The sequence below is a fragment of the Molossus molossus genome, unplaced genomic scaffold (genome assembly GCF_014108415.1).
Source record: "Molossus molossus isolate mMolMol1 unplaced genomic scaffold, mMolMol1.p scaffold_m16_p_18, whole genome shotgun sequence".
NCBI classification, from domain to species: domain Eukaryota; kingdom Metazoa; phylum Chordata; class Mammalia; order Chiroptera; family Molossidae; genus Molossus; species Molossus molossus.
The window spans coordinates 56,417,912-56,439,613 of record NW_023425353.1 but is presented as its reverse complement, the minus strand read 5'-3'; the positions used below and the strand labels follow the sequence as shown (position 1 = coordinate 56,439,613).

Below are 21,702 nucleotides of genomic sequence, written 5' to 3'. Positions count from 1 at the left end.
TGTTGTGTTGGCTGTTGTCCTTGTTAAAAAATCTGGCAACCTAAGGGAAAAGAGGTCCGTGCCCCTGACAAAGTAGTCAGGTACTGCATGTTTTAAACACTCCTGCAGCACACTGGTTGATAATCACCGTCTTACAGGACTCCACAGCAAATCCAAAGAAACGGAAAGGGTAGAAATTGGAATGCACTGTGGAGTTGCAAAAGAATATTCTGGAGAAGTAACACAGACACAACTCACCCTGTCTGCTTGCCCTGAGAGCGGACTGAGGGCTCCTGAGCTGGGGCCAGCGGCGGGGAGCTAGTGAAGTGCCCGAGCCGGGAACGCGGTCACAATGTGCTGGACTCTCCCTCTCCCGGTGCCCCACCTGCTCCTCAGCGTGACCAGACAAGCAGAGGCACCATCCTCCCCAAACAGGTTCCCGCAGGGGCTGCCAGTATTTGCTCCTGCCGATGCCAAGCAGGATTTTCTCAACACTGCCTTCTGAAGGGTTAGCGATCTCCTGGGGCTGTGACTGCTCACGTGGGTCCGCCGTCCTGGAGCAAGTGGATCCAGCTGACGCCACCCTAGGAGCCCTCCCTTGTTGGAGTGAGCTTTTCCCTCGGGCTGGCAGAACCGTTGGCCTGCGAGTTCCTCTTCCACATCACCAGTGGGTCTGCACCCCTTGCAGGAGGCTGGTGAGTGGTTACAAAAGCATTTGGGCCCTGGCCGGTGTGGCTCAGTGGTTAAAGTGTCAGCCTGTGGACCAGAGAGACCCAGGCTCGGTTCCTGCTAAGGGCACACACCTCGGTTGCGGTTTGTCTCCGGCCCCGGTTGGGGTCCTGTGGGTGGTAGGCAGTCGATGTGTCTCTCTCACATCGATGTTTCTCCTCCCATCCCCCACCCCCCCATCCCTCTCACTCTATCTGAAGATAAATGCAAAAATGTCCTCGGGTGAGGATTAAAAAAAAAAGTATTTGGCCAAATCCCTGATGGAGCCGGCCCAGGACTACCCCCTAAAAATTTTAAAGGACAACATGACACAATGAACAAAAGCAAAGGAAAACTGCGAAGGGGGCAGGGGTTCATAAAAAACATCCACGGTCTACACTCCGCCGCAGGAAAATGTGCCTGTGGTTCTCTGGGGAACCTCCAGGACCTAGCACAGTGCTTGATGCACAGCAGGGACCCCATGGATAGCTTTTAAATGAGTGATTAAAACCCACTAAAGGCTGCTTTTAGTACTTTTGATAAAACTCACAGGCAAACTCTGAGCAAGAACTGGTTTCTCTGCCTCCACCTGTCCTGCGGTTACCTCTGTGCCTCCATCCCTTAGATGCAACATCCCTCACTTCATTCTAAGATCAGCCTCCTTCACACCTCCTATGACCCTCTGGCCCTTGTCATCTGTTCCCATATTCACCATGATACATTCATAATCTTCCTGCTTCGGGGTCAGTGCATAAGAAGAAAAAAAAAGACACACATGTTGCGCGCCAGGTGCACAACTTCCCAGCACCCTCATGATTTTGCCAAAACATTCGATGTTTGCAAGTATTAACCAAATGGATAGAAAACCTATCTCCCCTGAAGTTGAGTTGTGTCTTTCCAAAAATGTTCACAGACCCCCACCAGCAGACAAGGTCCTATAATAAAGATCCTTCATCTTGTTTTTTGTTTCATTCCCATTTGATGCCCGCCTGTATGTACTGGGGCTTGAACAGGCTCTCACAAGCCACGAAGGACTCTGTCAGATCCGGTTCTGAGTCACACGTTTCCCCTCTTATCAGATGGTTATTCAGCAGCGGTAACAGAGCCATCGCAGCTAACAGTTACTGAGTGCTCACGACGGCGCTGGGTGCAGTGCTGAGCATGCTACAGCCATCATCTCATTGTCTTGTTAGAAAATCACAATGCTCTCAAAACTGGGCAGCACAGTGCCTTGGATAATAAACACTCAAATAGAAAGCTTGGAAACTGAAGGCCATAACTCAGCATTCAACCATGCGGGGGGCGGGGGAAGAGGAGGAGGCTGGGGCTATGCCCAGATCCTTCTGCATCATTTCTGTATGCCTCCCCAGGTTGGGGTGCACCTGCATCTCTCTTTAGAGGACTACCCCTGAGTGATTAAAGCCTTTTTTGCCAGTAGGAACTGAGAATGAAAAATTTACATCAGCCCTGGATGCAAGAGAATGAAGGCTCAGCTCCCTTGCCTCAGGTTGGGACAACCCTGACATGCAAGTTACCCTCCAGAGCTCCCCTGCAGGATCAGGAGGAAGCTACCCTCCATGGGACATCCCTGAAATGGCACCCTTCCCTGGCTTCCTCCCCCCCCACTTCCCTGTTCTGCTTCCCTCACTCCCATACTGGTGCCCCCTGGGAACACTTCCTTAATCAGTTACTTGCATGCAAATCCTTGTCTTGGGGTCTGCTTCTTGGGAACCCCACCAAAGACACTATTAAAAAAAAGAAAGAGAGAGAGAACAGGTTGAATGGTCATCTCTGGGAGGACCTGGCAATTATCATTAGCTGGGACAGCAAAAGTGACTGGGAAATGGAGACCTCTGAACCCCAATGACTGCGCAAAGGCAACACATCACAACATTCAGACATGAGTCTCTGCTTGGTGGGCACTGATTTAGTCCTTGTGGTGCACACCCTCTGATTCATGATGTCCAGGATTAGACGCCATTCTGAGGTTTACCAGATGACCGGCTAGCTCTGCTCCCATTCTATTGTCCCATTGGAGGGAGGGTGAGGTGTCTTCTGTGTGGAGGTGAGGCAGAGCAGACCTGTTGCTAGGAATCAGGTTTTCCATCCAGACTCCTGCTGGGAATCTTCCAATGAAATGTACGTATGAAAAAACACTTCTGGTTCTTTAGCACATGACTTCAAACTTGACTCCAGGCAATAAAGATGTAACACGTCTCAGGGGTCCTGTCACAGACACAGTCGATTCGCAGCGCCACAAGCTTGGTGGAGTCACGACACGAGGTTCTTCAGATCACTTTGTCTGCAAGTCTGTTGTAACAGCAAGTTCCAAAGAACAAGAAGATTTTTATCCTTTAAAAATCTGTATGAATGTACATGTGTTTCCAGGCCAGATATCAGTGCTTGAGTGAATTATATAACTATTTAATAGAAATAATAAAACATCGATACAAATATAAAGACATAATCAGTATAAAAGGCTTATATTTATAAAAATACTTTTAGGTAACAGTTTTCCCCTGAGGGTTGACCACGCGTGTTGCATCCATAAATATTGCTCGGCTCCGCAGCTTGCTTGCCAAAGTTCAGAGTTCGTCCTTGACAGGAAGTGGTGGGCTCCAGTCATGGGACCTGGCCAGAGTGGCGGCCTCAGGTTGGCACCCGGGCTTGATAGAATGAAGATGAGAACAGCATCAGTGGGGCCTCCGAAAAATCTGGAGAACATTCTTTCTTCCAAATATGGAAGATACAAAGATCAAAGACGACAGGCGAAACGACTGGGTCATGTGACTGGTGTGGCTGGTCACTGGTTTTTCTGGACCCAGTCCCAACTGTCTTCGTTCTCTTTCCGGTTCTTCTCGGCTTCAATAATTTCTTTGTACCTTCGGCGGAAGAAGCCCATCTGAAAGGCAGACAGAGAAGCCCGGTTAGAAGTGCTGCCGAATCGGCCGTTCAGATCACAAGGCAGCCTGGCCCAGGAGGTGGCGTGACCTCTACTCAGTGCTGGGGAGGCTCGGAAAACTCCTCCAATTAAACTGCTTCGGAAAGAGCCTTCTACGGAGCCACTGTTCAAAGTGCACGGACCTCCTGCAGGCCACCTTAGGATGGTTCCTTGCAAAATGCTTCTAGCGGGGCGTTTCTCAAACCATGTGCTGGGGAATACTAGTCACAGAGAGCTAGTCTAAGGTGTTTAGGAGTAAAATAGGTCTCATGGTCAAATGAGTTTGGGAAATGCTGCATTCTTTCTTTCTTAAAGAGATTTTCCATGTATAGTAGAACAGTAAAGGATCTAAGAAACCCAGGGGCTGGGCATTTCAGGAGCTTATTTGGCTTTCGATAAACCGATTAATTTCCTGAGAGATATTAGCCATTGTGGAATAATTTAATTGCTGCTCTCACATAATAGGCTTTTGAACGTCTGCATTCTACCTCACTGTCCTCTCGATCTTGCTCTCAAACCTGTGTGTCACAGCCGGCAGCGTGGACGCCCCAGAACTGGCATCTCTTCCTGACCCAGGAGGGCAGTCTCTCTTAGCCTGGTTCTGAAAAGACCTTCCCCTCTTAGGTCTTCTGGTTTTTCACATATGGTGACATGAACATTTGTTTTTCTCAGTCATTGTAGGCACTACACTGCCTGATATTTAAGCAACTTTCTGTAGCCCAAAGCTGACCTTTGCTCCCATGCTCAGGGTGACCTGGCATCTCTTGACCTTTGCTCACCTGCATTAGTGGTGTCTGTTTCTGAGGTCAGACATCCCTCCTTGTATCTGCCTTTAGGCATGACTGCCTGGACTGGGTCCTCCAGCTCCCTCTCTCCTTGGATGTGATACCCCCGAGGGGCATGTCCTGCAGTTTCCCAGTGGCCCTTGCTGGCAGTGCTAACCAGCTTGACATATCCTTTATTGGCTTCCTTGTCTTCCCTGTCTTACTTCCCTGCTCCTGTCAGTGCTTCCTGAGATCACCTTCCAAAGAAATCACCTCCCTGAAGTCCTCCCTTCATCCCTTTGAACAGTGGATTCACAGACACGCACACTTGGTCTCCTGCACCGCAGGTTTGTGGCACCATGCTGTCAGGAGCTTACGATTCCCTCGGTCATATTTGAAAAGGCTCAAGACTAGCAGTCTCTCCAGTCTGCTGCCAACAATGAACGCCCAGAGAAACCTGCCCTAAGCAAACCATCAAGCAAACCCAGCTCACGTGAGCACATCTAACTTCCTGTTGTCTGTGCCTCGGTCTGCATGCTCCTTGGTGAGCCAAGCACCTACAGTCATCCGATGTGTGAGCTCCCCAGCAGGGAAGGCAACTGGGGGTCAGGAACGGTCTTGCTCTACCATCTTCCTACCCCCAGATGGGGGCTTATTGATTGAGCCAAAGTTGAGAACTATCAAGAGAGCTGCCAGGAAACATCTCCACCTACACTGCCAAGGAAATCCTGAGCGCTCACTTTGAATGGAGTCAGCGAAGAGGTGCCGTTTGAATGACCGGGGAAGCAGAAGCTTCCTTAACACAACTGGCGAGGGTCTTGTGTGGCGAGCGTCAGTCCTCATGGCCAGGGCTGTGAGCAGACAGTGAGTCCTAGTGATTTCAGCCCTGGGGCTTTCTTCTCAGCAGCATCAGACCACATTTGTCAGAACATCACTTTCTGACAACCCCACACATATACTTTTCTCTCCTCAAATTCCTACTGCTGTCTCCCCTCTGCAAGGGATATGGAAAAGGGGCTTGGCCTGAATGTTCTGGGTAATTAGAAAAAGGTCCTTGTCACTGCCCTCAAAGTATACCCGCAGGAGTCCAGAAAAGCAACCTAAGAGTTCATGGAAATGTCTGAGAAGTTACTAATGGAACGATCACTCTTTAAAGATAAAGACGGTTGACGGGGGGGGGGGGGGGGGGGATGTCATGTACCTCTTCTGTGCTGAAGAGAACATAATCAAGAAAATAAGGCTGGATACAATATGGAAATAAGATTCTTTAGCACATAACTCTGCCTGCCGCCCGTGTCATGGTTCAGTAATCCCTTCCTCTCAATTTCAGACCAGTAACATCGCTCTCCCGTGGCACTAATGCAGCCGAATCTGAACTGTCTGCTCCCTTCTTACCGTTCGCATTCGTCTTCGAGCTCCCGGAAGACGGAGCTTGTGCTTTCTGTCCTCAGAGCTCAGCTCACGGCACTTGGCATCAGTGACACACTGCAGAGGTGCCCACGATCCTCCGCTCCCCCGGTTTCTGTGCCCTTTGCCACATGACCGCAGCGGTTCCCATGAGGAAGGTGGCACCTATTTCCCACACCTTGAATCTGCTCTGTGACTTCTGAGACAATGGGATGTGATGGGGGACATGCTGTGTCAGTGCCACAGGAGACCTCGCGAGACCTTGCACACTGCTGCTCCCTGTCTTGGAGTCCTGCAGGGCCACGTGAATGAGTGTGGTCTAGCCTGCTGAAAGAAGAGTGTCCACCCAGCTGGGAACCTCCTCCACCAGCCCACCCCCACTGCCTGCAGGTGTGGGGGCCCCAGCTGAGACGGGAGAGCCACCTGTTAAACTCAGTCTGACCCATGGAGTTGTGAGCTATCTAGATGGTGGCTGCTTTTAAGCCACTAGACTTTGGGGTGGTCCGTTACGCAGCATGAGTTAACTGATACAGGGCTCCACATTCTTTGTCTGACTTACTGAATGAATGAACACCCGTAGGAAGGGTGGCAGGGGCGCAGTGGATGGGGTTCTAGATGTAAAGAGCATCTGCACCTTGTCCTGCCGAACAGACTATCCTTGTTCATCTCCAAAGACAAGAGTCGGCTCACTTTCTCACAGCTACGCTGGTGTGAAGACTGGATGGAGTGCAAGCAGTCTAGCAAGGGGTTAGAGCACATGGGCGAACTTTCACACGTGTGCTCCCGCAGGCACCCAGGAGCGAGTGCTTTCCTTTCAAATGGAGGGTTATCAGTATTCGTCCTAAAGTCACCTCCCAGAAGCAGCCTGGCCAACTGGATGCCCCACTCCAACACGGCAGGGTCTTGAGAGCCCTGTTCCCAACACCACCTCGGTGTACTCTCTAGACTAGGGAAGGTTGCAGCTGCTGCTGCTGTTTGTCATTCTTTGGAGCCAAAGACCATTTCTTAAAACACGATCCTCTCTCATGGATGGGGTGTGCTGGGTACAGCAGCGCAGGCTGTGCCGGGCGTAAGCGTGTGTTGGGAGGTGCGGGCGCCAACGCACATGAAAGATGTAGACTTGCAAATGTATTTTAACTATTTTCCAGAAGATGTCAGTAGAGAGTCTTTTTCTAAGGAAATCAGTGGAGTCTGAATTTCTGACAGAGGGAAGTCAAGTTCCTGGAGGAAGGGGCACTGCTTACTAGTTTGCACAAAGGTGCCCTGCAGTCTGGTGGGGGCCTCTGTCAACCTAATTTTGCTTCTTAGATGGTCAAACTAATTCTATTGCAGAAAATGAGACTTGCCTTAGTGCTTTTGTTTGGAGCTGGTTTTCGTTTCTGATAGAGAACCCAAAGCCCTGGCTCTGAGTTTACCAGGCAATGGTCCCCGAACAATGGCCCCACGAGGCCTGCACTGTGCCACAGGACCTGTTCAGAAGCGCTGACAGGTAAGAGATGGGGAGCCCAGAGTCCAGATGACTGCTCACACGCCAATGAACTACCCCTTGGGGTAGTAAACTACTGTTTGTATCTTTAAATAATAATCATTCAATTAGTAACTTCAAGACAGGACATTTTCTGCCTCTGAACCCCAGTTCTTTGTCTCTGCCCTAGAGACCACTGGTGTTCTCAGACCTCTTCCAGCCATGAAACATGACAGCTTTTCACGCTGGCCCCGAAGCCAACTTGGGACTGCAGCCCGCGGAGCACACAGCTGTGCACCCAGGACTCAGACTAAGAAGGAACAGGCAGAGTCCTTGCCTGGCGTCGGTTTTCCTCAGTTTTTGGAAAACTTGTCTTTTCAACTTTTCTATTCAAGTATGGATATATTACAAAGAATGATACACTTCTTAAAAATTAAGCTACATCAAGACTTCAGAGACATCTCTCTCCTGCAGCAGGCCGTCCTTGGGCACACGCACGCGCGTTAGCGCTCATGGTTACATCGGGGAGAACCTTTGAGAAGTGCTGGGCAAACCGATGTTTTTGCTGTCAGCTGAGCTCATGCTGAGCATGCTGGGAAGTGATTGGGAAGTGCTGAGTGTGAGCTGGACCCTCAGCAACCCCACATCCAATTCCAATCCAATGGAGTCAATGTTTTTCCACACTTTTTCTGGAAACTTCCAGGGCTGCCTTTGCCACTGGAGGGGCAGAAGGCTCTGTTTATAACCGTTCTGTCCACAGCAGAGGAAACACTCGGAAACCCTGGAGGAGGAGGACTCGAGCCAAGTGTGGCTCAGCTGAAAACCGGGGAGCACATGGCTTCTCGCCCTTTGTCTGGGAGGGTCCCACGGCCCCCCAAGCGGCTCCCTGAGCCTCTGGACAGACTCACACCGTTTTCGGATATACCTTCATCACAAAGCTGCCAGAAAACATCTAGGGAAACTGCAGACTTCCCCTGAATAGCCCTAAATAGGGAGGCAAGAGGCCTAGGAGGAAATTAGGCTTGACTGAGTTCTGGGGTCTGCAGCCCCAGCCTCTTCCGCGGCTCTTCTGGGGTGAGAGAGGCCGCCCCGGACTCCACGGCAGCTGGTCTCTTGTGTGACCCCCACCCCTCCTTCCCTGGCCTCTGGGCTCCTCCTGGGCAGCTAGTCCAAGGACCTCAGACACACTCCTTCTTTGGATGAACGCAGGGACTCATGTTTATGGGTCTCTTCAGTTTCTTGACTATTTACATAGCATGTCTCTGTCTCAAGATGTCAACCATGCAACATCAGCCCAATATTTACTTTCAAACATAAATAAGCCCCTACCGAGTGTCTCTGGCACATGGTTTTAATTAAGACAGTGTGATGGGTGTGCGTGTGCGTGTGTGTGCGCACGCAAGTACGCACACGTGTGCATGTGTCTGTGCACTCTTTTTTCCTTTGGAGAAGCAAGGATGGCTTCCCCAGCCTGGCTGGAGGGAAGGTGAGGACCCCAGTGACCCCCGGAGGGGCTGCCAAACCTTACACATTCTCCGAGCCAGTTCACAGATTTATTTTTCTAAGCATTTCTGCTGGAGGTCGGCAGTAATGCTCTCAAATAAAAACCAGGAGCCCAAAGCCAGCTTGAAAGCAGCAGGCTCTTGGAATAGCTCCAGCTGAGGTCACGTTTGAGGCCGTCCTTTTTCTGAGGGCGGCCAACACCCCCTGCAGCCTCCTCTTCACCGTGGGTGAAAGGGAGGAGCCAGCAGGGCCCGGGCCTGGGTTTGGACTGGTCCGGGGCTCCCAAGGCCATGGCACTGCCCTCTGCTCCAAGCCGGCTTGCACGGGGTCAAACAGGAGAGAAGGGAAAGGTTCCCTGGCCAGAAGCAGTAGGGATGAGATGCAGTTTTTCACCTTCGCTGAGTGGTGGCCTGTGTGTTTTGGCAAACTGCACAAGAGGGTGGGGGAGAGCTGCCTGGGGCCCCAAATGAGGCTTTTTCTTCTAAATGAAAGACATCCCAGCATCTTCATTCTCTTACCACTTGACTCAGAGGCTGGCTTCCTAAGTTGAAAGCACTTCTTAGAGGGACAAGTCACAAAGTTGTCATCCCTACTGTAGTGCTGCACAGTGACACCTTCTCCTACAGACAGGCCCTGACGAGAGTCTTGAGGCACCAGGCCCAGGCCGCCCCAGACCCATCAGGGGCGCAGGGAAAGGAGAGGGGACTCATTTGGAGTGTTCTCCCTTAAGCGCGGTTCATATTTCAAAGTCTGCTTCCCGCACGGTGGTTTGGCAGGCTACCGTAACCCTCGCGCATGAAGTTTAAATTATGCTCCCAGTGTCTGCGAACATCCCGGCTTCGGGCAAGCGATTGGGATCCATTTCAGTCTTTGTAGAAGGGTCTGGTTAGCTCAAGGCCCTCCTTGTGGATTTTGCGCTGGAGCCAGGGCCTGCTGCTGCCAAGCATGAGAGAGTGGCTGGGATGCCAGTGGGCAGACCTTCTGGAAGACTCCAGGGTCTGCCCAGAGTCAGCGGGAGAGGAGGCAGGGAGACTGGAGCTCCGCCCTGGAAAAGGCATTTGCTGACCCTATAGGGGTTTCTATTTTAGATCATCAGTAGATGATGGGTGTGTTAGTAGCACCACAGTGACATCAGGAAAGTCCAGGAGCTGGTGGCACCGACTCCTTCCCTCGCCAAGTCCTGCTCACCTCTCGGCGTACATGGCTCAGCCACATCTCCGGTCACTTAACTGCTTTTCCCAGAGGTCTTCAAGATGGAGTGAGGGCTGTGTCATTTACCTCTGTCCCTTTGCCCTGAGCCTGCCACCTAGTAGGGACCCCGTACTGTCTGCTGAATGAAGGCACTGGCCATCAGTGGCACAGGAATACATTAGCACAGCCGGCTTTGTTCTCTTGTCAGCATCATCCCTGCATTTGTGTTTATGGGACACATTTTTGGAACAATCATTTGTGGCTCCTGAGCTCAAGGCAGTGGCAAGCAACCGTAGGTGGCAATATCAAGAGTTAGTTTAAAGGGAACTTCAAGACCCCTGGCTGGTTTGGCTCAGCAGTTAGAGCGTCAGCCCGTGGACCAGAGAGACCCGGGTTCGGTTCCCGCTAAGGGCACGCACTTCGGTTGCAGTTTGTCCCCGGCCCTGGTGGGGTCGTGCGGGTGGCAGCCACTCGATGTGTCTCTCTCACATCAATCTTTCTCTCTCTTTCTTCCTCCCTTTCTCCTTCCCGCTCTATCTGAAGATAAATGCAAAATGAGGATATAAAAATAAAGGGAACAAGAGAAGTGGCTCTGTAAAGGGAAGAGGACCTGAAGTTGCCTTCCTGTCTTCGCGAAGCATGCCCTGGGCAGCAGGGGCACTGGGCACCACTCCTCACTTTCCTCCTGACTGGGGACTGGGGACAGTTGTATATGGGGACAGTTGTATATATAGTAAGGAGCTGGAGTGACTGAGACCACCCATGCAAGGCTATACACAGCGAGCTGGGCTTGAGGCCCATAGTCAACAGATTTCTGTGCACTGGACTGTGGGTGTGACAGCGATCTCTAGTCACTGTGTGTAAAGAATCATTCTTGGGTTACAGACACAGGAATGAGAATTGACAAGAGGTCTGTAGTTGAAGTTTTAGGAATATGTAGGTCTTCCAAGTATTCCTACACTTCATTTCCCCTTTTCAACCTCCTATAAAGTCACCACATTTAGCCATTTAAGAAAGAATTTTCCCTACAGAAATTCCCTGTGCCGAGCCCCTCCCTGCATCGCAGCTTTGCCCGAGGAGCCTGTCCACCCGAATGCTGAGTGCTCACGAAAGCTGGGCCCAGGCTTCTCTTCTGTTTGCTTTTCCCTGCAGGAGCTCAGCTGTGATTGTATCTACGACACTGTGGAAGAGCGGTGAGGGTTCATCTACTTGAAAACAACAACAGTGACTTTTAAAGAAAAGATTAGGATTTTGCCCATATTCCTGAGCCTCATAAACGGGGCAGAGAAGAGATGGCCACAAACCCTTTGCCACTCCTCCCACTGACAGGAGGGGTCTAATTCCCCTTCCTTGGATCTCAGCTGGCATGTGCTTCTGTGCCGGTCTGCAGAAGGACTGGCAGCTTTTACCACGGTCTCCTGGAGCCTCCCACCATGTGAAAAATCAGACCACTCTGCTGGAAGGGCCGTGCAGAGGGGTCCTGAGTCCACACAGTGAGGAAGAGGGGCTCAGTTGAGTCCCAGCCACCCCCACAAAGGTGCTGGGCATGTCAGTGAAGCTGTCTCAGACTCCTCAGCCCAGACCAGCCACCAGGTAAATGCCACTGAGTGACCCCACCCAATGTCACGTGGAATAGGAGAACCGACTAGCCAAAACCTTCCTGAGTTCCTGGACCATATGTTTGTAAGATATGAGGTAACGATTGTTTAAAGTCACTCAATTTGAGGGCAGTTTGTTACGCAGCCATAGCTAACTGCTACGGCATAAAAGCCTGCAATTCAGGCATCAGCACCACTAACAGCCATGAAACCCTACTGGAGTGAATGCCTTTGGGGTATCTGCCTGGTTTCCTTCTTTTCTGGGATTCAGCCCCAACCCCCCCAACCGCCATCTTGCATCTTTCTCCTCTCCTAGCCTCAGCTGTTTGGACTTGTGGGAGACATATCTCTCCAGCCAACTCCCTGCCCCTGGCCACAGTTGACAGGAGTGGGCATCTGACTTGAGATAAGCCAATCAGATTCTCTCTCCCAGACTTGTAGAACGGGGAATGAGAGGTGGCGGAGCAACCTGCTCTCTGTGTGTTGGGAAGGACGGAGCAAGCTGGTCTGCCATGGGGAAGAATGATGTGGGGCATGAGAATGAGGGGGCGGGGCAGGAGAGGAGAACCCCCGCCCTGCTTTGTGGACATTCTCTGGGTCTGAACACACACGTTTCCTTTGGTATCTATGAGCTTCGGTGGCTATGAAACTGGAAAAAATGGCCTCCAGGATGCCTGAGATTAGTATGTTCAGTCCTGCAAATCAAAGAGAAAACTGCCCAGGCTAGCAATGTGATAGAAATGTCCTTCTGCTGACCTTCCCTCTGCTAGGTGAGGGTGACTGGGAACGAGTCGAGTCAATATCAAAGTCTTCCTCTTTCAAAAGGACTTCCAGGCCTGCCTCCCCACCCCGGTTAAGGGAAACCATCCATCGTCTAAAAACAGCCAGAGACCGGTACTTTTTCCTTCCTGACCTCTCAAGTCCAACTGGTCAGCACATCCTGCCTCTTCTAACTGGGTCCCTTCCTCTCCACCCACAGAGATGGCCTTCATCTCATCCTGTCACCAGACCTCCCTCTTGAAACAGATGTGGCCGTGCCACTGCTCTGCTTACAGACCCCGGAGGGCCTGCCACAGCCAAGGAAGGTGATCTCACCGCAGGTCACTGGCTTCCCTTTCCTGACACGCCTCGCGAGCGGCCCCCCACGAAGCCTGCTTATTTCCCACCTCCTCTCCCTCCATGCGGAATATCCACCTGCCCTTCCTTTCCTGGAAAACTCAAACCAAACCTGAGATCAGACTTGAATGACACCTCATCACCACCATAATTCAAACTAGATGTTCTGGTCTTCATTCTACAGAGGAGGAAACCGAGGGTCATAGAAGGCCACACAACTGGCAAGAGCCAGGGATCCAGCCTGCAGCTGTCAGCCAGCAGAGCCTGTGCCCATCTCCCACTGTACTCGATAGCCTCTTCCTTCCCCTGGGGCAGGGCAGATGGGTGGTGTGTTTTTCAGTTTCCAGAGAAGTCACTGCACTGCCCTCAGTTATGTTTACAGGCCTGTGAACTTGATGGTGAGGAGTTCAAGGGCAGGGGAGAGTCGCTGTCATGGGTGCATCTGGGCGCCTGGCCCAGGGTTTGGTTCAAAGCAAGCGGTCAATAAATGTGAGTTGAAATGAGCTGCTCTTAGATGATGAACAAAGTTGTCTGACTCACACAGTGTCTTTCAACAGCTTTTTCAATGTGTTTTTTGATCATTTTATTTTACCTCTTTAGTAATGACAAGACCTTGCCTGGGTTAAGGCCCGTTGACTGCCACCCTCTGTTCTCTTCCCAGTCCACGGCACTGACGTCGGCCTCTATGGGTCCTGGCTCTTTGGATCACACATAGCTGGGTGACCCCAGGGTCTTGGCTACCCTACAACAGCCACCTTCTGCAAGCACATTCTTTAATCAAACACAACCAAAGCAAAGCTAAGCAGATGACGGGGGGAAGCATGTGCTTGGGAGATGGGACACCCCTGGGTGGCAGAGCCAAGTGGGGTGGCCCAAAGGAGGGCATGGGTGCCATGACACGTGGTGGGGCACAGCCGCCCCACTCCTCACTCTGTCCCTGTCTCGCCCACACTCAATTGTGGAGGATGGTGTTTCCTCCCATCTCAGAGCCCATGCAAAGGCAGAAGGAAGGAAGGAAGGAAGGCACACACACACACACACACACACACGCACACACACCCCCCCAAAGCCCTTACTGTCTTTTCAGATCTCAAACACTGAGCTGGCTTTGTTCTCCACCCACAGACCAGAGGCTGTCTCAGCAGGAAGGAGTTGGAGAAAACGGAGAATTAAGAATCTATCCGGCCATACTGATTAAACAAACAACAAATTGGCAGATTAAAAAAAAAAAAAGGTAATATCCACTCCTGGCAAATATACAGGAAATTGAACACTTTGGATGCACCACTTGTGGGAGGGTGAATCGGTGTAACCTTTCCAGAGGGTGACTGGCAGTATGTAATAACAGGCTTAAAATATGCATTTCTTTTGACTCGGTAATTCCATTTCTAGGATTTCATCTTAAGCACATAATGAAGGATTTGTGCAAATAGTTGGCTCCAAGGATATTCACTGCAGCACAGTGGACAGAAGTGTGAACCCAGGAGCCACCTCAATTCCAACGTCAAAGGTCTGGATGAGTGACCTGCAGACTGAAGCCGTAGGCAGCGCTGCAGACAGGAGTTAACTACATGGGAAGATGATTACAACATTGTGTTCAGGGAGAAGCAGGCTGCAAAGCAGCACACGGGCGTCCGAAATATGCGTGGAACGTAAGATAGACTAATTTTCAAGTAATATGCCCAGTATACTTTTCTTTTAATTTTAAGTTTAAAATTTGATTTTTAGAGAGAGAGAGAGAAGGAAGGAGGGTGAAGGGAGGGAGGAAAAGGGAGGAAGAGGGAGAGGGAGGGGGGCAGGGGGAGAGAGAAAGAGAGACATCAATTTGTTGTTCCACTTACTTATGCATTCATTGGTTGCTTCTTGCATGTGCCCTGACCAGGGATCGAACCCACAACCTTGGTGTATTAGGAGGATGCTCTAACCAACTAAGCTACCTGGCCAGGGCTCAATATACTTTTCTTCAACTTCCAGACACTTTTTCAGGCGAAGTGTCTCTAAGTTTAAAGCAATCAGTCCAACTGTCAATCTGAAAAAATGTACAATAAAAACACTATTTTTCCTGTGTGTCTAGACTACTTGGATAAAAGTGTACTTATTATACTTTTTCAGATGAATAATTAAACCCAATGCTTTAATTTTAGAGGTCCTACATCTGAAAATATATCAGATTATGTTGCTGGAAAATTTAACATACTAAAAAAAAAATCCAAAGTAAACGCCGCGAGAATGCCTGGTCTGTGTCTATTTTGCAGAAAAAAGGTCAAGAAGAGACAACCCTGTGTGCTCCCTGGTTATTTCTGGGATGAGGACTCCTGAGTGTTTACAAGTTTCCCCCCTGCTGGTATGTTACTATGTTTGAACAGCAAATACAAAATCTTTTGTAATCCCAAAGACACTAATTATTTAAATTTAAAGCATCCATTCGCAATGCTGTAAGAGGCTGTTTCCACCTGCGTCTGAAGGCGGGACCTCTGCACAGGCAGGGCTTTGGCATCAGGACGTCCCAGCTCCGGTCCCTGGGGCTGTGCTAGGAGCCAGGACACCATGGAAATGAGAACAGACACGTCCCCTCACCAGGAATGTTGCTGTGCAGTGGGACGCAGCCCTTCATCGGAAAGTGACTGACACCATTATTGACGAATTCATAGGGCAGAGTGTGAAGCAAAGAAACCATCCTAGACTTGGGGGTGAGGGCATCCCTTTCCCCTTGAGGAGGTGACAAGAGACCAGGCACAAAGGATGAGCAGGTGTTCTTGGTGAAGGAGGCAGGGTAAGTCTACACCCCGGGTCACCCACGTTGCACCACCATGGGGCCGGAGAGCTTAATGGTGCAGCGACCCAGGAAGGACTTGGGACTCGCAGCCCATCTCAGTTACCAAGTCGTCTGGGCAGAAATCTTTCTCCTGTTCCACAGGGGAAAGAAACAATGAGCTGCTCGGTGGTTCCTTCTGTTCTCCTTTCAGGAAATGGCAAAGCACCCGAGCCCCAGTGTCACGCCCCACGCTCCTGTTTTGGAGGCAGGCTCCCGCCATCCTGTGTTAGGACTGGAGGGAAGGCTAGAACGAGCAGAGGAAGCTTTTCGCTCTGCCTCTGAAGTGGTCCGACCCTCTGTTGTAAATGACCTCAGAGGAGCCAGGATTCTATTGGCCTCCGGAAGGGGACGCTGCCCTCCCCCTGCTGTCCCTGTACCATGAAGGAAGCTCCAACAGGATCCTCTGTCAAGAGGCTCTGACCTGGCGAGGCCGGGAGCCGGGCACCCTCAGGTGGGGACCTCGTGGGGACCGCGATCGCCACACTCACCTTCCAGAGCAGCACCGCCAGCAGCAGGAAGATGAGGATCCCCACCAGCAGGCTGATGGCGATGATCCACCCCACGACGTAGCCTCGGGGCTCCAGGTTGTGCAAGGCCTCGAAGACCACCTGGGAGGCGAAGGGAGAGTGAGAATGCTTCCCACCGGAAGTGTCCCTGGCGTGACGGAGCCCACCTGGGCCTGACATTGGGAGTGAACCCGAGCACAAACCATTCCTTCCCACAGGAAGACAAGTGAAAGGAAACTGCCTACGAAACATGGTGGTCGCTCTGGGGATGGACATGAGGCCTCTTTGCAACACATGTGCTCTAGCTGTGTGACCCTGGGCACGGTTCTTTACCTCTCTGAGCCTCATTTTTCTCATCTGCAAAACAGGGGTAGAACGGCATCTCCCAGATAATTAAGGGGATAATGCAGGCTGGCCCCCAGCACAGCACCTGGCGGAGCTTACCCTTGACAAATGGAGGTGCTCCTATTAGCATCATCATTGCTGGCAGGGAGGTTTTTTGTTGTTGTTTTTTGAGATTCTGCATGGTTGGCTACTTTTCAGTTTTTAAAAACTATTGACATCTAATATACACAGAGAAAAGTACAGCTAACCTAAGTGCACCGCTCACTGAATGCTAAATGCATCTGTGGAACTGAGATAAGAAACTGAATGTGACCAGCCCCCCAGCTTTCCAGTCACAAGTCCCAGCAAGGGTGACACGACTCAGACTTCTAAGAGCCTGGATTAGCTTCCCCTGCTCTCGTCCTCGACGTAGCTGGACTCGCACATCATGGCTGGGAGGTTCACCAGGGGAGGCGTGTTTCTCCTCGTTGCTGTCTAGATCGACTGTGTGAACACACAACTTCCACGTCCAGCCCACCCCTTTAGACGCTGGGCCATGCTGAGGGGGAGCACTTGGGGGTGGGAGCTGGTGGGACCGGAACGGGCTCTGAAGTCTGTCATCATAAGCCCACTGTTTTCTTTCTTTCTTTTTTTTTTTGATCCTCACCCGAGGACATTTTTCCTTTTTTTCAGACAGGGCGGGAGGGAGAGAGAGGAAGAGAGAGAGAGAGAGAGAGAGAGAAACATCGACGTGAAAGGGACACATCGAGTGGCTGCCACCCATACAACCCAACCAGGGCCGGGGACAAACTGCAACCGAGGTACATGCCTTTAGCGGGAACTGAACCCAGATCTCTCTGGACCACAGGCCAATGCTCTAACCGCTGAGCCAAACCGGCCAGGGCAGCCCACTGTTTTCTTTCTGGTTCATATTAGGGTCCTGTCTTCCAAGTTAGATTCACGCCTTTGGGTTCTTTCCCCTCAAAAGCTGTGTGTCAAATCATGTCCCGGATTCAGATCTCTCGTGGTGTCTTGTACATATGAACTATGAGCCACGATGGGCCAGGAAGTGTGACTTCAGGTGACCAAGACACTACTCTCAGTGTCCTCCTCTGTGCAATGGGGTCTGGAAGGGAAAATGAGGTCGCTTATCTAAGATCCCAGGGTCTGGTCGTGTAATGAAATCTGCTGAAGCTTCTTGTTGCCGATGAAGTGCTGAGGCAGGCCGTGAGCTCAGAGGGCTCAGCTGTAGAGACCGGCCCTGTGGGTAACCCTGTTGGCTTCTCAAGGACATTGCCTGCCCCTGGGTCTCTGAAATCTGCATCCCAGCGAAGCCACGCTGGAGGTCTGGCTTTGTGGATACAGACACAGTGAGAGATTCCACTAGAGTTTAGTCTGGCAGATTCCACAAGGGTACGCCGTCACTGCCCCGGAATGCGTGCTTAATCTTTTATTATTTTTAGTGATGCCGGTCAGCTTCTTGGACGTGAGCTGGATGCTTTGGCAGAGCTGGTTCATGTACACTGCGACTCGAATAAACTCATTTGTGGGTAAAAATCCAACATCCTGCCGTTACAAGAAGTCACATCTTCGATGAAAACCCAAAGGAAGAACAGGAGCATGGACGATGGGGACAGACCCACTGACGAGCTGGGGATCCTATCTGTAAATATCTTCTCTCTCTGTCCCCTTGTTTCCATCCCCAGCTACTGCCCCAGTTCAGGTCTGGTCTGCTCCCACCGGCACTGTCTGGGGAGCCTTGGAGAGGCCTCCTTGCTGCTGTCTTCCTAAAACACAGGTCTTGTGTGTCAATTCGCAGCTTATATGATCGATGGCTTCCCTTTATACTGAATATCCATCATAATTCAGGGTACAGTCTGGTCTCCTTCCCACCTTTTCAGCCCCTTGCAGAATGTGTATTCATGACATGCTGGCCGATGAGAGTCATCTCCCCTGTGAGACCGGCTTTTTGTCCCCCTGAATGCTCTTCTCTTCTTGTCCCTTTGACAAACTCCAATATTGCTCATGTTACAAACATTCCTACCCTTTGACCCATAATTTCTGTACTTAAAAATTTACCAAAAGGCAAGAAATATAAAATACAGAAAAAGTTTTCAATTCAAAGATGTTCACTGCAGCCCTGGTGGTATGGTTGGAGCACAGGCCTGCAAACCGAAGGGGAGCAGGTTCTATTCCCAGTGAAGGGCACATACCCGGGTTGCAAGGTTGATCCTTGGCCCTGGTTGGGGCACGTGCAGGAGTTAACCAATCGATGTATCTCTCTCACATCAATGTTTCTCTCTCTCTCCCCCTCCCTCCCTCTTTTCTACTCTCTCTAAAAATCAATGGAAAAAAATATCCTCTAGTGAGGATTTACAACAACCAAAGAAGGTGTTCGCTGCGGAATTATTTATATTGGTGTAGAAGTAGAACTGTTCTAAATGTCTAACCACAGAGCAGTAGATCAGTAAGTTACGATCAATCACCAAGTGGAATACCACGGAGCTATTACAAATGGTGATAATACATCAGGCTGTCAAAGTATGACTTTCAAAAAACTAAAACATGACTGTCATACAAAAATCCAGCGAAGACACGTTAAAAACGTATTTAATTCAGTATCGAGGGAATGAGCAGGATGGTAAAGCTGGCTCAGAGAAGGGCCTGAACACAGGGTGAGGCAAACGTAGGTCGACATTTGTGAGCACCCGAAGCGCAGAATTTATTCTCGTATTATTTATTCATTATTGTATTATTTTCCATAAGAACAACTGCAAACCCACTTTTGCCCCACCCTGTATATGTGTAGTCACAGAGAAACAAACAAAAAAAGAGTTCTGAAATGAGACACAAAACTGGTCAATACCCGAGAGGACAACAAACTGTATAACCTTTCGGATGACGTTTTCAGCCAGACAGAAATCATTGCCATCTTTTCTGGCAAAAGTCGTTTATAACTTATCAGTCTTCTGTGGGTTAACATGGGGCCTCACAGGAGCAGGGCCCAGAGGATCAGGCGGGCCTGTGAAACCAGTGCTGTTCTCAAACTTGAACGTATACAAGAACCACGAGGACCCTGGTCACAGAGCAGATTCTGATTCAGCCCATGAGGATGGGGCCCGAGACTCTACATGTCAAATAAGCTCCCTGGTGAGGCCGATGCTGCTGGGCTGCGACCCCACCTAAGTAGAAAGGGGACAGAGGATGCTCCAAGATGTCACTGGAAGAGCACCTTTTTGCCTGATTTCCAAATACGTCCTAAATACGTCTGAAACCATGACAATAACATGGGAGAAAATAGCAAACGTTATAGTGTTAAGTGAAAAGAATCAGGATATCAATTCAATACATAGAAGACTTCAGCTTTGCAGAAAAACAGGAGAAAAAAATGTAAAGAAAAACATGGTTTTTGAGATTGTGGGTGTTTCTTCTTGTTAGTACTTCTTACTATTAAAAACAATTTTTTTAAAAACCGAGCATTTAAAGCCAAGTTAAAAAAAATGAAAAAGAGAGGCTCTGCTCCAGCACCTCCTCTTCCAAGAAGCCTGCCCACTCGTCTCTCTTCGGAAGAATTAATCATCCTCTGAGCTTCTGGAAACATGGTGATGTCCAACCTCTCTTAGCAAAGAAAACCTACTGTAGCATCCCGATGTACATGACAGAAAAATGTGGATTCTCTGGCTATAAAGAAGACAGGCAGCCAGAGCCCTGTCTGCTCAGCCCCCCTCCCAAGCCTGTACCCCATCCCCAGCCCCAGCAGCCCGAGCCAACTCAAGGGGATCCCTGGCTCCACAAAGCTTAGTTTAAAAACCACAGTGAGTGCTTCATAGTCTCAGTTCTAAGTCCTGTCACTGGCAGGTAATGATGTATCTTTTGTCTACGGACTCCAGCAAACTGGGAATTCTTCTAGAACAAGGGTTGGAAGGCACGCTCTCCTGTCACCTAAACCACGGGAGGGATTCACGATGTGATTCGCGAATGCACAAATTAAGAAGGGCATTATGTTCTACCCTAGGGTTAGATGAAGCACGGGTGTGGCTCGGTCTGCAACAAAAGAGAAGATGGGATTTGAGGCTGGAATCTCTGACTGTGCTTCTCTTCCCTCTACTTCAAAATGTATCTGCAAATGTTATTTCTCTGGGGGAAGTTCTGGTCATTCATTTATCCATCTGTCCATCCATCCACCTATCTGTCCATTTGTCCATTTGACAAATGTATATGTAGCACTGAGTACTGCCAAGAACTGGGGGGACTTACTGATGAATAAAACAGGCAGGCTTTGCTCTCATGGAGCTTTCTGCTTGTAGGAAACACTGGCCAAATAGACACATAGATGCAAAATTATAACTCTGGAGAGTGCCCCAAAAGAGAGGTTCATGGTTATAAGAGGCAGATAAGCATGACAGTTAGAGTTCCTTGATGAACTGCTTGAGTGGAGACTTCAAGGATAAGCAAAAGTTAACCCTGTAGTCGACTAGGGGAGGGAACATCATCCCAAGGAGAAGGAACAGCATGTGCAAAATGCCTGAGGCAGGAGTGAGCTGGGCAGGAGTGACTGTCAGCAGCCGAGGCTGGAGCAGAGGGACCAGAAGCCGGAGGAAGCTGTTTAAGGTGAAGCCGGGGCGATAGGAAGGGCTGGAGCCACATGAAGAATTATATGCTATATCTGCCGAGAAATGAGGAGCCAGTGGAGGGTTTTCACCAGGGGACCGGCATGGTCGCGAAGAGGACTCCAGCTATGGAGTACATGTATGGATATACATCAGATGGGAGAAGTTTATGTGGGGGTTCAAGGAACAAACAGCCCCAGTAGGAGGGTGGCAGGGGACGTGGCTTCCCCAGGGGAGATCCATGCTTCTGGTACGAAAAGAGAAAAATGACGGAGGATGAGGGGGGGTCTTCTGGTTTTCGAACGTGGCAGGAGGCAGAGAGACGGGGAAGGCAGGGTGTGACCAGTGAAGGGCTCGATGGGGGCATGGCCGTGGTCTGCAGCAGGAGGGCTTATGCGTTGATGCCAACACTTAACACAAGGACGTGAGGAGCAGGAGGATTTGCCTCCACTGAGCCTTGGAGGAGGACAGATATCAGGGGTGGTGGCAGGGCCCAGACACTGGGCACCCTGCCTGCTGCTATAGTTTAATGCACCTGAAGTTGGCAAAGTGGTGTCAGGAAACGACCAGGAGCCAACTTGCAGTTGGAGGCAGCTGGCGAACCTAAACCGCAGTGCGTGATTCACTTCTGTGTTTCTGGAAGTTTCCATGTTCTGACTATTGCAAGTATGCCTAATGTCACAGCTGGAAATGCTCAGGACTCCGCAAGGCCTGAGGACATGACCACAGTGGGGTACACCTGGCCCAAGCTGGATGGAGTCTTCCAGTGCTGGCG

At 50.4% G+C, this 21,702-nt stretch overlaps 1 protein-coding gene across 1 annotated transcript in view; it reads right to left on the bottom strand.

Moving 5' to 3' along the window:
• Positions 1–3,044: 3,044 nt before the first annotated feature.
• Positions 3,045–21,702, bottom strand: part of ITGA9 (integrin subunit alpha 9) — a 288,355-nt gene continuing 269,697 nt past the window's right edge. Inside the window, exons 27-28 of the mRNA XM_036267254.1 lie at positions 15,976–16,095; positions 3,045–3,589 (exon numbers count right to left, since the gene is read on the bottom strand). Of these exons, the coding sequence (XP_036123147.1) occupies positions 3,491–3,589; positions 15,976–16,095 (219 nt within the window). The 3' untranslated portion in view covers positions 3,045–3,490. The remainder of the gene's footprint in view (positions 3,590–15,975; positions 16,096–21,702) is intronic.